This window comes from Branchiostoma floridae, chromosome 16, assembly GCF_000003815.2.
Source record: "Branchiostoma floridae strain S238N-H82 chromosome 16, Bfl_VNyyK, whole genome shotgun sequence".
NCBI lineage: Eukaryota > Metazoa > Chordata > Leptocardii > Amphioxiformes > Branchiostomatidae > Branchiostoma > Branchiostoma floridae.
The window spans coordinates 7330071-7347259 of record NC_049994.1 but is presented as its reverse complement, the minus strand read 5'-3'; the positions used below and the strand labels follow the sequence as shown (position 1 = coordinate 7347259).

General features: G+C 41.3%; 1 protein-coding gene across 1 annotated transcript; it reads right to left on the bottom strand.

Moving 5' to 3' along the window:
- Window positions 1–332: 332 nt before the first annotated feature.
- Window positions 333–9476, bottom strand: LOC118403929 (protein FAM124A-like). Its single transcript, XM_035802810.1, has 3 exons — window positions 8805–9476; window positions 5862–6536; window positions 333–689 (listed from the first exon to the last, which is right to left on the bottom strand). Exons 1-3 carry the CDS (start codon window positions 8967–8969, stop codon window positions 486–488), a joined length of 1044 nt encoding a protein of 347 aa, XP_035658703.1. The 5' UTR covers window positions 8970–9476; the 3' UTR covers window positions 333–485.
- Window positions 9477–17189: the final 7713 nt, after the last annotated feature.

The following is a 17189-nucleotide window of genomic DNA, read 5'->3' as shown; positions in this document are numbered from 1 at the left end:
TCTACTTCTCTGACATGTTATCTGTCTATATTTATCCAAATTTCTACTATTTTTTCCAGCAACGCGTGAAGCCGCAGAGGCTAAGTATTAAATGCGGACCTCATACGGACTTCAAAATATGGAATTTTAAATGCAATTATGAGTGTGAATGGGCCTAATCACTCTACAAAGAATTAAACGATCACCAATGGACTTGTGGGAAGTGGACATAGTACTTAATATATATATAAATATTGAAACTCCTTTTAACACACATTGTATAAAGGGCATACAACACATTTAAATGTATCTTATTTTTATTAGTCTGTGCCAACCAAGTGTAAGCTTGACAACTCATAGACGGCTTTTATGCGACAAGAGGAGCGAACTTGAGCTAGACTAGGATTGGTTCCAGGCTGCTCCCAACCCAGCGCCGACCTTGGTTGGGGAGCGGTCGAGAGCAAGTCGTAGGACGGTCTTGAATGTGTGACACGGACTTAAAAATTTTAAAAGAAAGCCGACAACACGGACTCATCGTCTCTAATGTCGGACTCCGGTCGGCAGTAGTCTCCGACCAATGAATCCTCATCAATATCGTCCAATGAGAGACTCGAAAGCTCGGACAGCTCGAAGTACCCGGATGTGGACGAGTCACTGCCTTCCCATGATGCACAGTACGCCCCGCTATCCAGGCTCTCGGACACACTGATCTAAAGTAAACAAAAAACAACAACAAAAATAATAAGATTAATGGGAATTTTTGCTTAAAGACTAACTGTCAGTACTGTGACAAAACTGTGGGTGATGGACAATATAACACATGACTATTCCAAATAATAACCAATGCTAACTAGTTTAGGTTTTTATTTATTTCCGACAGTGGAAGATTTTTTCTGTATTGTGTGCGGTCTGTCATGTCAAAATGAGACGTTATCCTAACACATATGACCAATTGCTGACGTCACGTATCAATAAGATCACGTGTTAATAAGATCACGTGCTTGTAACTCTCGTGAGTTTATATTTTAAAGTGGTTGGTCAATTCGACCCTTAAAAATAAAAGGCGACATTGGTAATTGAAAATTTGATTTGTGTATACCTTTGAGTTTGCAGTGTACTAGGATTACTACCAACACAGATGAGCTCCCAAGATGATTTGAAAGCAATTTCTTTCACATAAGCACAGTACCATATGCCAGTGATACTTAAAACAACGCCAGGTGTTTGAAACAAACATTAGGACGTAAAGGTTAAGTGATGTTGTTAAGGGGAAACCAAACAACACGTTTCAGACAATAGACAGGAAACAATTTACGCACGACATTACCTGACTGTAGTGTCAAGCATTCAATGATATGTTTTGAAAGCGTTGTAGACAAAGTATACATTCATAGTTTTAACGGTATGAAAAGTGCCATAGGTGTGTTTTGTATAGTCTAATGGATATTTCTGACCGCGAAACTAACTTCGGCATGCTACAGTGTTAGTATTCATTTTCCGATATCATTTTTTGGGCAATATACAACATACATTTGCTCAGCTTGCCCAAGGCGCTTTTATCAACACCTTGGTTTGCCGCAGCTTCGTACGATTTAAAAGATGGTTGAAAACTTTTTGTTGGAAACGGACGATGAAATAGATGCGCGCAAGGATGTCATCCATACATGTATACAGGGCCAAAGTTCGGTACACTGGACGAACTTTTTGTAGCATAACGTGCATATACCTGGATTTACAGTATTCCATGTAAACCCACCGCGAAAATTTCCCGTTTAACAGTAAAAAAACACAACATGGCAGTTTCAACTTCAAACGTAAATCACCACAAATACTCCATTTTCAGATTGTTTTATCCACCTGTGAAAATAGATCCCCTCGAATATTTTCCCTTTTACAGTATTTACACTGTAAATCAGCCACTTTATCTCCAATTATCATTTGAACCATCAACCGAGGATTTCTAAGCTTATAAGATCTGAAGTAGGATTTAACGGTTTGTAGATGGGAAGACCCTAATGTAAACCGTAACCTAGCAACCAACGTCACACCTCTGAGCGTCAGACCAAACAATAGACAGGTGTGTCCACACAGGTAGGGGGTACGGTGGGCAGGGTCAGGACAGGTGTGCTTACAAGGAAATACTAACAATGCGGGTCTACAGCCATTCTTTATTTATAGTTGGTAAAACCCGTTTCAAACCCGGTTAGGCTAACGTCACATTTCCAAACCGGGGCCTGTAGAAGCCGTGGTGTGGTTAACAGTTTGTGGGACCGCGTAGCACAGTGGTACTGTCTTCGCCTCGTGACCGAGAGGTTGCGGGTTCGAATCCAGCTGCTGTGTTACCGATCTTGTGCCCTTGGGAAAGGCACTTTACACGGCTTTCCACACTATACTCAGGTGAAAATGAGCACCTAGCTTCGGCTAGGGCCGTCCCTCGGATAGGACGTTAAATGGAGGTCCCGTGTATGGGGAGAGTCACACCCTATGCACGTTAAAGAACCCCCACACGTGCGATGGTGCGGTGTGAGATGGAGCAAACCTTTCTGTCTGGAGTTGGTGATTCACTTCAAATCACCCGGTTGGAGGCCTGGCGAACCTACATACCGTATCAGCCAGCGAAAGGGTATATCACCCCGTAAGGGGCGGTATAACCCCGCCGCGTGTAGACATGTGCGAACATGTGCACATGTGTGTATGGCGGCTTTGAAAAGGTGTCCTTAACACCTGTTTCGCCATACCCTCCAAATGGAGAATCCTAATAAATAAATAAATAAATAAATAAACAGTCAAACAACTCCGGCATTATAGATGCACAATTCGCAAAATGGCGCAAAGCGACAGAAAACGGCACAATCACTAGTGAAACTCATATTAAAAGTTCATTTGTGTTGGTAGAAGTCAGTCTTGAACTAGATTAACTGTAATATCGAACAGAAAAATTGGACGCACCCAAATTTGGGTGAGTCCAACTTTTGTGTTCGATATTATAGTTAAACTAGTTCAAGACTAGTGAACCTTCTTTTATTACTGTAAATTTCTTTTTCGTGTATTTTTATCTTTTACAATTCAGTGGTGCAATCCATATATTACATTATATCTTACATACGTCACACCAAGTATCAAAAGTGAACATCCTTTTACCACTGCAAATCCCTTTTCATGCATTTTTAATTGTTTTTAATTCAGAGGCAACAATATAATTTCCAATATACGGGCTTCATATGCAATACTTCGCAAATTGGCGCAAATTCGCAATTTGGCGCATTTTTGTGGGAAAGGCACATGAGTAACTCCATTTCTTCACAAAAATTCCTCCCCCAAGGAAAGTATGCGAAGGACATGTTTAAAAAGCACACCGTGTAGAAGATGCCCACTTGAGCGCGATTTGTAATCAAACAAATACCACAGGGTTTTAAACACGTTTATTTTGACAAGTACTTTGTTTTGTTTTGTTTTGTTTGTCTACACAAGTCTAGCCCGGTTACCATACCATCGGGAGCTCGTCGATGTCTCTTCGGTGCTGAGAGTGTAGTACCCCCGCCCAGTTTATTAGCACACGCCGGGGCATTTTTTACGGGGTTGGGATAACCCAAGTCTGGATACCAGACCCCAGCCCGATCTCAGGAAAAATGTTCTGAATTTTCATAACACATATGTTACGGTGGTATCTCACTGCACTTGGGGCACCGGTGCGGCACTGCGGGGTTCAGTCACTGCGCGGCACTGTTGTGTTATTTTTGCCGATTTTTATAATTTAGATGTTGCGTAATACGTAAAAGTATGGTTAAGAAGACAACAAAATACACAAAACGTAAGAAAATTCGTTCTTTATCTCTGAAATACCTTGAGTAATCTTTCGAACCCCGCAGTGCCGCACCGGTGCCCAAGTTCAGTGAGATACCACATTTAGGTCGTCAGTTTTATGTCCCAGCGGCCATATAAGATAAGTACAGTTAGAGCTGTTTAATTGCATACTCTAATCGCCAGTGTATTTCGTGCAATTACCCGACTGGTGCAATAATGCGAAGTTATGCAGCTGGACTGCACCGGTTTGGGATTTGGGGATTCCGTGCAGTTAACAGAATTGTGCGTTTATCCGTTGTGCAATTAATTGGCTTCTACTGTACCAGAGACATCAGGCCTAGTTTTAGTTAGCGTCGGATGGGTAACCAGAAAAACGACATTTTTTAGGACTAATCTTATAATACCGGAAGAATATTTAATGGTCAAAAATAACCCGAAGGCATACGTAGAATTAGCAGATAGCGTCGGACACGCTTGCTAAAATCCCCGTAAAATAGACTCTAACGCTTCCTTGCACTAAAACCTAATTCTGTGGACTTTTCTGTTTTGAAACGTGCGCCGAATAAAAACAAATAGCTCCCGGTGTTTCCGTCTTGTCCATACCGATTAGGCTATGTTGATTTGACTATACGGATGGCATCCGCGCGCGCATAAATTTTTATCACGTTTAAAAAAAACACGTTTTCGACCATACTGTAAATTGTATAAAGCTGCCACAAAATGAGCAGATATATGCTGTAACTTGCAAAGTACCGAAACTTAAGATTAAACTACCGAAAAATGAATGTTTATGTCACAGAATGTCGAAGCGAATTCAAACGTCAAAGAAGAAGATGTGAAAGAACAAAAAAGGAAGAATCTATGGTTCACAATACCATACTCTGTGTGTTTGGTCATTTGTTCAACCTTCCTGGCCACTCCTAATTTCATAACAATGAAGGCAATATTTTTGGCATTTTCTTTTTTTTTTAATTTGCACGCTCGCATCAGTTTGGGGGTTTACAGTGTTTTATCCGGATCTACTCTCTATTGTAATTTGACAAATCCCCTAGGAACAATAAACTCATATTTCAATGTCAAGTGCGCGCACCTGTCCCTGGTTTATGTACAATAATTATCGACGGAGCATAACTCTATTTTGTATTAGGTATAATAGATATGAGTACCCAGTTCTCAATAAACGGGTACTGGATGTTAGTATGCTAGTAATGTGTTAAGGGTGCTTAAGTGTTACCTCCATGAAAAATGGAGGTATAGTTTTTGGTGTGCTGTCTGTGCATGTGTGCATGTGTGTGTGTGTGTGGTGTGTTTGCGTGTACGTGTGTGTGTGTTGGGGCGCATTAGGGCCTACATGTACAGGTATTTCAGCATAACGTAAGAACCTATGGATGAATTTTAGAATTATTCAGTACGTAAGTAGGTGTTAGGAGGACAGAGGTCAAGGTTGACTTTGGGCCTCCTGGTAGCCAACTTTGGTACTGCAGAAAAGCTTCCTTTTTTATCTTTTGTTCTTGATATGCTATGGTCTTTATTTTAGGTAGATAGCTCTAGAATATAAATAAGAGGTGATGTATGTCTGGACCTCCCAGTGACTTGTTGTTTAATGTGGAATGGGTGTACAGGTTTAGGACTGGAGAATCCACCTTTCTTTCGCTATTTCTGCAGCATGCTGTACAATGCTCAATAAATATCAAAAGCTATCTGTCACAATAAATACATGACCATAGCTTGTAAAGGACACATTATACACGAACTTTTAGTTCTGTTGCAGTACCAAGGTCATACACCAGGGGGCTCATAACCTTGACCTTCGTTTCCCAAACACCTACCTACATACAAAATATCATCACAATCCATCCAAAGGATCCTAAGTTTTTCTGATCGCAAATATCCGTTGTCACAAAGTCACGGATAGAAAGGCAGGCGGACACACACACACACACACACACACACACACACAGACAGATAGACAAACAGACACCTACACACACACACACACACACACACACACACACACACACACACACACACACACATATGTCATACAGGTAATACTACAGCAAACTAAAATGACGCACCTCACTCTGCAAGTCATCAAGCAAGGAAGACGCGTCGTCAGTAAATTCTTCTTTCGTTCCCGGTCCCTCTTTCTTCCCGATTTCATACCAGTTTCTTGTCTCCTCTTCTTCCAACGTCACTCTCTTTTGTTCTTTCACTTCTAACAAAACAGGATTTCCATCCGGGTCCTTGACCACGAAGTCCTCCCCTATTTTGTACGGTTTCAGATCCGCCATTTTAGCCACGCTCGGAGTCACAAACTTCAACATGGCTTTTGAAGTCGGGTAGGGCGTCAAGTATTCTGAACGCTTCAATGCTAGCTGTATATCAAGTCCTGGCTGGCTATACAAAGTGAACAAACAGAAGCCAGGCTTGGAACAAGCGGCTTTTTTCTGGGTCAATCTGGTGTAAAAATCCACCATGGCGGAAAAATTCCGGACCACCAAGTTGAAACGGAATATCTCGTTGCCACAATGGATGGGTTCGACACACCACAGTGGGAGTTTGGACCCGAGGTCATAGAACTCCTGTTTGGCGATGCAGGTGGCGTTGGTGGTGCGGACTAGCTCGAGTCGGTGGTGAAACCTCCACGGGGGCCGGTGGAGGCAGTCCCGCCCAGAGGTGGCCGAGAGGTCGCCCGAGTCTTCACGGAGTAGGAGGACAACAGAGATGGCCTGTGTGTTCCCTTCTGTTTTCTGTATCAATAGAACAAAATGCATTACAATTTATTATATACGAACGCGAAGTCTACAAGCATTGCTGAATTTTAGTCAGAGCATTCAGTTTTATAAATCAATAGAAACAAATGCACATAGTGATGAGCATTGCTGTATTTTGATCATACTATTCATAACAAACTTGTATCGATAGACAGAAAGGCATACTAGTATATCATACACAAGTAATAATCTACTAAGCATTGCTGTATTTTGGTCATATCATTCATTTCATTTTTCTCTTTTTCGACAGAAAAAGTGCATATCATAAACAAGTCATAGTCTACTGAGCTTGCTGCATTTTTGTCATATTATTTACAACATTTTTATGAGTTGATAATAAGGTATGCATATATCATAAACAAGTAATAATCTACTAAGCATTGCTACAGTTTGATAATATTATTCATAACATTTTTATGTATCGTTAATTGTTATGTATCTATGAAAATAAATGCATGTACACAAGTAATAATCTACTGAGCATTACCATGATTAAGATACACTTAAGCAGCCACGAATGCCACAAACAAAATAGCCCTTTACAACATATTTACGTACAACGCTAAGTCTACTTTGTTGATGTTGCGATCTGATTGTCATTACGCTATAATTAATGAATGCCACAATCAAAGTAAATCTTTGCAACATCTTTACGTACAACGTTAAGGGCACTTAAAGATATACGTGGTATCTTTTCTTGATTTTAAAGTCGTTGTATGTTAATTTACCATGTTTCCTTTTAAGCGTGGGAAAGTAACTTATTATGCGAAAGCGTGACATCGCTCGACTTTCTGGCTTCCAACTCTAACAATGTCATCACCCCTCTAGTCTCTAATTCAAAAGGCACCGCCGTTTTTGTACTATGGTTGTCGTATAATAGAAATTAGACCTAGATATATCTTTCTAAGGGGGGCAATATTTCAAGTAGATGTAATGACTACTGTGTATTGTAACTTGATTTTTCGTCGCAGGAGGGGGTATGTACTATGGGGGGTGGGGGATGTAGGGTATAGGCATAACAGAGTAGAGCGGCACAGTTCAGAGAGGGACCTGTGTTTACGAAACAGTATTACTGACTGGAAAGTACATAAGCAAACGATGCCGAAATGGGTTAGAATAACACGCGGAAGCTTCCAATAACAAGCGAAGTCACATTTTGTCGTGCGGTGGTCGTGCGATTTGTAGCGAGGATAAAATTGGAGAGACAGAGCCAACCGTTGGCAAACTAGAGTCTACGACCACTTAAGACAGCTCAATTTTATACGACGGATACACAACCGCCATAAGACATACCATCAATGTCAGGTTTCGTACAAGTTTTCGTAATGCGAAATTCTATTTCTGCCGTTCGATTTTCACAATTCAATTTAAACTGAAAATATGATGCACGACAATTGTTCACGACACAAAACAACTTATACGACAAGTTCAAGACAATCAAAAGAAGTGTCCTCAATGTTCTGTCGTAAAATTGTCGTACGACGAACGTGTAACGTGGATTTCTATATTGTCGTGCGATTTTCTACGATACCATAACAGAACCGGCCGTCGACAAGGGACTCTACGACAATCTCTCCCGTCACGAGACATCCGTACAACACAGCGACGACTGTCCTACGACATTCCAATGTGATGTATACGCTGTAAACTTATAGTACGGCGAAGGGGCCCCAGTTCACCTGTACATTTAATATGTCACATCGCTTTATGTGAACACTCTATTATGATTAGCGATTCATGAGCAGTGTATATAGCTCTGGGCGTACATATTGAAAATAATTGTGTTGCCTACATAACCTCACTATAATATAATATAACCGATTTTTTTTCTATATCAAATTCTTGTAAAACATTTCATTGTGGCACAACGTTATAGTACGGAATTCAAATCCAGGACCTCTAGGTTCTGGGTCATTTACCATACAATTATGCCACGCTGACGCCACTTGAATTATTTTCGAAGACCGCTACTCTTTTCCATATAGCGCTCTTTTCTAGAATTTTTTAACGATTGTAAAAGAGTAATACAATTTTACAAAAAGGGACGTAAAACGGTGAACCTCCTTGCATCTGCTTGGAGATTAGTATTCCCGCCAGTACAAATATAACTACAGATACAAATCAGACCTTTAGGATTACTATATTATATCCTCTGTAAATACCTAAATCCTAGGGATTACGTGTCCTAGATATGAAGAAAGAAAACAGATTAACTACAAAGGGAATTTCGATTAGAAGTCTTACCTCAAAACTGGGGCATTCCGGTCTCTGTTGTGAAATGCAGACGAGTTGAAAAGCCGGGTCCAACCATGCTAACAGAGGGCGAAGCGCTTGCCGATACAACTGTTCTTTTCCAACATTACTTGCATACAGTTCTAGCCTACATCCAAACGGATCTTGCACATCCATAGCGTAAACTTCAATCCCTCTCTTTAAAAAATCCGTGCAGGTATAAGAAGTCAGTTACTGTTTGAAATAACGATGTTACCGTGCCGTTGCAATTGCGTGCTGTGAATGGCAAAGTGAAGACTAAATTATGCTGAATATTCCGTCAGTTAATATCCCGCTGTGCTCGCTTGACTTCAGTTCATAATACCGTCAGAGGTGGTGAACAGACCCTACCGTAAGAATCCAACGTTTCTCGTTTCCAATAGTGCTAGTGCTAGAAGTTGTCGTGAATAGAGCAACACAGTCCGCCAAGTGATAGTAATTCCCTTGATTCGAAGAACAACGGGCGAATTGAGTTTTCTGCATACATTCAGACACGGTTCATCGACGTTGCCAGCGTTCTCTCGCAAACGCGTAGCTCACAGATCCGGTAGAATTTGTCAGGAGAAATACGACGATACTTTCTCATCCAGACGGTGGTTCTTCGGAATGCTCTTTCGGTGAATGTTTCAGTGGATAAGAAGTCGATAGACCCCTCAAGGCGTTATAAAAGGCGGACTGTCTTCCTAAGCTTCTTTACCAAAAAGAGGCGGTCTTCCCATTGTGGTAGTTGCATAGTTGAATTCCGTGCCAACTCCTCCAGGCTCTAGTGTGTCCTACATTGTCTGCATTTGCGCGGGAAAGTAGCTGGATTGCGTGCTGTCGTCTGCGGTGTTTTCGGTCGCCCCTAGCAACCGTATCAGGGCATGCATATATTATCTAGAGTTTCCTCGCAGATCTATCCTCCTACTATGCAATTTCTGAGGAAAATAAGATATCAAACGTAATGATTACCGATTTTCTCTAACGTTGAAAAAGACGACCTGTCCATCAATTAGCTCCAGCCAATCGGACGGCGACTTTGTATACGGTTGTCCGTTAGAAACCACTGCAACGTTACAGATGAGCTGAAGATGTCAGAATTGTCGAGAAAAGTATATGAACGCTGAAGAAGGATTCCTAAATGTCCTGACTTCACTTTTGAGTCGGTGGTTTCCGAACTACAATTTAGTGCGTGAGTTGAAGACAAGATATTGTCGATGGTGATTTCGTGCTAGCGATAGCTACAGTTTAACACATTTGTCGATAAGAATAACGACAACAAACGCCACCGTTGCAAGTTAACGTTGTATACCGAACTGTCCTGGCTTCACTGATCAGTGAGTCGGTCTCTTCGCTACAGTTGGAGGCGTGACTTTAGGACGATACTGTTGACTGGAAACTGACGATAAGATCTTATTCTTGTGCCCACACACGCTTGGAGCCTTTATATCAACGCCTGCTATTTTTCATCCGCTTTTAAGCTAATCCGTGTTAGAATTCAGATCGCTGCCGTGAATGCTTAAACCATTCCACAGTTGCCAATACGGTGCAAAAATCCCACCATCGTTTTACGTATGTACTAGATCTGATTATTTATCACATTCATTTAGCTCTGAAAAGTATTTAAAATAAATAGCGTGATAACTCAAAAAGTTGTGATAATATATATTAGGTTTTAATATCTCATTAATTCACCAATTGAGAGGTTTTAGTATCTTATACTGGAGAATTAATGTGATAGCAACCCCCTTATCACATTAATTCTCCATAGAGATATACAGGTTCTTATATGGAGAATTAATGTGATAGCAACCCCCTTATCACATTAATTCTCCATAGAGTGATTCCACAATTCTTATATGGAGAATTAATGTGATAGCAACCCCCTTATCACATTAATTCTCCATAGAGATATACAGGTTTCTTATATGGAGAATTAATGTGATAGCAACCCCCTTATCACATTAATTCTCCATAGAGTGATTCCACAATTCTTATATGGAGAATTAATGTGATAGCAACCCCCTTATCACATTAATTCTCCAAAGAGAGATCCAGGTTTCTTATATGGAGAATTAATGTGATAGCAACACCCTTATCACATTAATTCTCCATAGAGATATCCAGGATTCTTATATGGAGAATTAATGTGATAGCAACCCCCTTAGCACATTAATTCTCCATAGAGACATTCCACATTCTTATATGGAGAATTAATGTGATAGCAACCCCCTTATCACATTAATTCTCCATAGAGAGATTCCACTTTCATATATGGAGAATTAATGTGATAGCAACCCCCTTATCACATTAATTCTTCATAGAGAGATTCAATGATACATGGAGAATTAATGTGATAGCAACCCCCTTATCACATTAATTCTCCAAAGAGAATCCTGGATCCTTATATGGAGAATTAATGTGATAGCAACCCCCTTATCACATTAATTCTCCAAAGAGAGATCCAGGTTTCTTCTACTGGAGAATTAATTCGACAAAGTTGTGATAAAGGCCTGTTCGTATCAGTATGTGGTTACCGTCACCAGTTCGCAGCATGCAATCGTTTCCGGAATTAAACACCAGACACGTTACATTTTGGTGTTACATAATGTCCTTTACTGGGGAAAAACTTTATGAATGTTACGTTCATGTTCTTCAGTTGGTTATATAACGTCCTTGTTTTGCAGAAAACTGTATACGTTTTGTCCAGACGAAGCGCCCCCTATTTTGCGAACATGAGACCGGAAAAGACGTCACAGGGTACTACGTATACTCCCCCAACAACACGGGATAGAAAGTCATCTGGGTTTGTCCAAGGAGCTTTTTTATTGATTTGTCATAGAGAACTCTTAGAGTTCGTCAGGCCAGGTAAGAACAAGGTAGTTCCATTTTAGGTCGGGATCCCTTCCGAAAGACGAAAGCAATCTCTTACAAGTCTTACAACATGTCCGAGCCGAGCTAACCTGGAATCCAGTCTACCGTGGATTGGCCAGGTTTGATTGGCCAGATTGATAGCAACCCCCTTATCACATTAATTCTCCATAGAGTGATTCCACAATTCTTATATGGAGAATTAATGTGATAGCAACCCCTTATCACATTAATTCTCCATAGAGAGATTCCTCATTCTTATATGGAGAATTAATGTGATAGCAACCCCCTTATCACATTAATTCTCCATAGAGAGTTTCCACAATTCTTATATGGAGAATTAATGTGATAGCAACCCCCTTATCACATTAATTCTCCATAGAGAGATTCAATGATTCTTATATGGAGAATTAATGTGATAGCAGCCCCCTTATCACATTAATTCTCCATAGAGATATCCAGGGTTCTTATATGGAGAATTAATGTGATAGCAACCCCCTTATCACATTAATTCTCCATAGAGAGATTCCTCATTCTTATATGGAGAATTAATGTGATAGCAACCCCTTATCACATTAATTCTCCATAGAGAGTTTCCACAATTCTTATATGGAGAATTAATGTGATAGCAGCCCCCTTATCACATTAATTCTCCATAGAGAGATTCAATGATTCTTATATGGAGAATAAATGTGATAGCAACCCCCTTATCACATTAATTCTTCATAGAGATATTCCACGAATCTGATATGGAGAATTAATGTGATAGCAACCCCCTTATCACATTAATTCTCCTAGAGATATTCCACGAATCTTATATGGAGAATTAATGTGATAGCAACCCCCTTATCACATTAATTCTCCAAAGAGAGATTCAATGATTCTTATATGGAGAATTAATGTGATAGCAACCCCCTTATCACATTAATTCTCCAAAGAGAGATCCAGGTTTCTTCTATTGGAGAATTAATTCGGCAAAGTTGTGATAAAGGCCTGTTCGTATCAGTATGTGGTTACCGTCACCAGTTCGCAGCATGCAATCGTTTCCGGAATTAAACACCAGACACGTTACATTTTGGTGTTACATAATGTCCTTTACTGGGGAAAAACTTTATGAATGTTACGTTCATGTTCTTCAGTTGGTTATATAACGTCCTTGTTTTGCAGAAAACTGTATACGTTTTGTCCAGACGAAGCGCCCCCTATTTTGCGAACATGAGACCGGAAAAGACGTCACAGGGTACTACGTATACTCCCCCAACACCACGGGATAGAAAGTCATCTGGGTTTGTCCAAGGAGCTTTTTTATTGATTTGTCATAGAGAACTCTTAGAGTTCGTCAGGCCAGGTAAGAACAAGGTAGTTCCATTTTAGGTCGGGATCCCTTCCGAAAGACGAAAGCAATCTCTTACAAGTCTTACAACATGTCCGAGCCGAGCTAACCTGGAATCCAGTCTACCGTGGATTGGCCAGGCTACCCTCGGGACAGCAGGGTCTTTCCACCGCCGGGGTAACGGTGGGAGTTAATTTGGCCATCCACGGGAGTGGTTGCCGGCTAATTATCCCTAATTATTAATCGTGAAAATTCTACAGGGTGTGGCCGATTATCCCGGCGGCTGGGACCTTACACTTGCCCCGTACAAAGCCTGCACTAACTACGGTAGGCCGATATCTTGAGGTTGGGGTATGGAATCCAGGCTAAGCCACTAGTAGACTGGATTCCAGGTTAGAGCCCAACCGACCCTGGGATCGAACTCAGGCCCGCAGATCCATAGCCTGGATACCATACCCCAACCTCAAAAATATCTTTTGTGTTTTTTAGGAGGAGGCGCGAATTCATGTTGGATTGGTGGGGCCAATTCATGTTGGATTGGTGGGGCCACTCAGGGGGGTGTACTGGTGTACATATATTATAATTGTCTATATGGGTACATATACATATACATATACATATACATATACATATACATATACATATACCACTGTTTGCCCTTGCCCTAGCCATGACTCTAGGTGTAGAGGAGAAACTAGTTATAAAGGTGGCACCAATATGGAAGCCATGAGTCACGTTGAGTGTAGCAGTAGTTACCAACTTTGTTTTATAAAATGATACCAGTCTGTCACATTAACTTTTTATTCACCAGTGCACTTCTTGAATACATGAATGTATGCCTTGTTGGCTATGATACCATGTTTTGTCGTGTCAATTCTTCTTGTTTACATTGTTTACGGTGCCTATTTTGACAATGTGGCCAACTTGCTTTTTACCCATCTTTTTTTCGCCCTATCTCGCTATTTTTTCAGTCTGCTAAGGGTGTCTTACATAAAATTTCCTTTCTGTAAGAATGAGAAGTTAACTGCATATATTCCGACTCTATCGGTCTTCTTTAGTCTCAGTACTAGTGTATAAATTACCAACGTCTCCATGGCCTACCCTGGGAGCCAGACAGAAACGGGTAGCTAGCGAGATTTGTTCGCGAGTTTTGTTCAGCCCGCCGACCTCACATTGGCGCTCCGGGTAGTTTCAGCCGGCCCGGAGGAGTTCTCGCTACCCTCTTCCTAATCGGGCTACCCTGGTATCCAGAGAACAGCGCTAGCGCTCGCGGCTACGGTTCTTTCCCGGGCCGCTAGCAACATAGCCCCGTAAATCGAATTAGCCGGCCCGGCGACATTCGCCGTAATTCCCTCAGCCGGCTAAGTTGTACTCTGATATCCAGGGTATAATCGGGCTTAAACTCCCCGGGGCGCTAATAGGAGCTCGGCGGGCCTAATTGTCTTGGGCTACCGAATAACTGTCCCAGCCTGCCCGATCTCGGATAGCCCCCCAGGGTACCACGGCCTAGCAATCTGGATCCAATTCCATGGATCTGCTAGCCTGGTTACCAAACCCCAGCCCGATCTCAAGTATCTATCGTGCAGGGTGGCGTAATACTCTGGAATCCCACATTTACACATGCTTCCAGTACAAACACTCGAATATTATCAATAAAGGATCACATAAACGTGACTTGTACTTGTAGTTTCGCCCCTCATCTAACGGGAGACATGGGATGATGCGCGCTTGTTCACGTGAGACGTGTTAAAACTCCTGGCGCTACATACTAAGGTACCAGGTAGTTGTCAGAGAGTGGCCAAGTTTTGATTAATGATTTTCTTATAACTTCATCTTTAATATCAAACATACTTGGATAAGAAATATATTCATACGGTTTATGAACCCTTAATCATCCTCCGTGTTACAAAAGTCAAAGTCTTTGAGACATTATGTTGACTTGACTTTATTCAGATCCACTTTTAGCTATTACAACATTATGTACAATGTACTTTCGTCTAGTCTCCAAGCAGTAAGCAATGTTGTAATAGCTAAAAGTGGATCTAAATAAAGTCAAGTCAAGTCAAGCAGACCTAACGGTGCCTTAAAAATAGTATCAAAGCTCGCAAGGGAGTTAGTGTAGCGGCACTCCGGTGCCCATTTGACTCCCTTTGCCGGCTATCTTCCTTTGGCCGGCTGTACTCCCTTGCCAGCTTTGATTCTATTTTTAAGGCACCGTTGGGTCTGCTTGGAGACTAACTTTCGCCCTTGGGGACCCCAACAAACTCCTCGGGTGGGCGGAGCAGTACTAAATCCACATAGTCAGGCCACTCCCATGATCTAACAATTACGTATGATAAGGAGCAAATGTACTGACTGAGTTATGGTGCTAAAAGGAAACACATCAAAGTCGGCAAACACAAGAAAACCTTATCATGACAAACCCCTATTCAGACATATCGGCAATAACAGTAAAACAACGCTTTTCAAATGATAATTTTCGGCGCCGAAAAAATGGGACGTCTTGACTGGAAGGAAAGTGCTAATACATGGAAATTTGGCGGTGACGGCCGATAAACGAGTTACAGGTAGGTACGAATAAAGGATGAAGGGAGTACAGATGAAACAAACGCTTTGAACTCGGAGAAAAATTTACATATGCGAAATTTAATGTCGGTAGCTGGGAAAGTCAAAGGTACCGCGAAAGCGCATCAGTAAATTGACACCGTGGGTCAGAGTGGAAAATACATGTACAACGGACCACGCTATCGGGAAAACTCAAAATTACTACACGGGACAGGCAAAAAATATTCTTGGACACAACTTCGTGGGCAAATTATTCGATAGTGCAGTCAAGTGTAGAAATTCAGAGGGGGGAGTAAGAACAGAATCAGAAACAAACATGCCGACATCCGGGATCGAACCCCGGTCGGCAGATTACAAATACCACGTGCAAATCACAACACCAAAAGCTCGAGAGCCGTTGGCGTGGTCAGTTTGGCAGCGCTTGAACCCCACTGTTACACAAGCAGGTATGTCACTACGGGTGCAAGTTGGCAGGAGTGGGTTGGTGGGAGCTCGGCGGACAAGTAACCTGTTGTGGGTAGCTTGACACATCCCTTTTTCTTTCCTTCTTCTCTTGTATGTTCTTTGAAATGATGAAAAAAAAAAATGAAAACAGTGAAAAAACGTCTTGTCTCTCTTGTCTAGTTTTCTTTCTTTTTTGATTTTGTTATACCCCCATTAAAAACGGGTGCTGCAGTATAATTTGGGAAGCAAAATCGCCGATAGACAAACAATACAAATTTGCGTGGAAAGAATGGAGAAACACAGAAGGTATTAAAGGGTATCTTATGAAATCCAAACGGGTAGAATTATTCGACACGAATCAGGTTAATCTGTGAATGTTGACCGAGATTGTGGTCCAGTACAATAAATGATATATAAATCGATACATGGGTAGCAAGTTCGCAACACACAGGAAAATGAAAAAAAAAATTACTGAGCGTCAGCTAATGGCACAAACCAAAAACACGACTTAGTCTTAGAAGTAACAGTACGAAGTTTACAAAATCAAGTCGTAGTATCTGGATCACAGAGCAAAACTGTACCCCACTAGTGGTGACCATGTAACATACTGTAAACTTAAGGCATTCTTGTCCACTTCTATATCGTCTTGTTGTTCTCCTTTTAAATGTCCGTATATACGCCTTCATCGTATGTAGTGTTGATATAAACCCATGTTTTGATGTGACCCCCACAGTGAGTGTGACACACGGTACTCCTAGTTTAATTTGGAACAGACTCCGTAGCGTGCCGACCGGCTGGTACCACGTTTGGCCACAACCCACACACGTAGTACAACCATAGGTTCCTTAAATTGTTCCTTTCTGTTAGAGTACGTACTCCATGCAGAAATGATACTGCCATTGAAATCTGTGAAATCAAATGATAGCTGTCAAGCCTGTTGCTTTGTGCATAAGAATATTAAGATGTCCTTTAAGAATATAAAACAATAAATGCGCCTTTGCGGCTGTTGTGATCTATGATATTATAAAGGGAGCTAAACATCCTTCCAGTTCAAAAGCTTGTGAATTGAGGAAGCGCTACGGGACATGTAATTTTCAAACGAGCGTGGAGGGCTGTTTCCTTAACAATATAAACATCATCCCTCTTTTGCCTGATGACCTACTCTC

Coding starts and splice junctions, on each gene's coding strand:
- LOC118403929 (XM_035802810.1), bottom strand. CDS start 8,969: ATGGATGTGCAAGATCCGTTTGGATGTAGGCTAGAACTGTATGCAAGT. Junction 6,537..8,804: donor CGGAATGCCCCAGTTTTGAG/GTAAGACTTCTA, acceptor CTATTGATACAG/AAAACAGAAGGGAACACACA. Junction 690..5,861: donor TTGATGACTTGCAGAGTGAG/GTGCGTCATTTT, acceptor TGTTTACTTTAG/ATCAGTGTGTCCGAGAGCCT.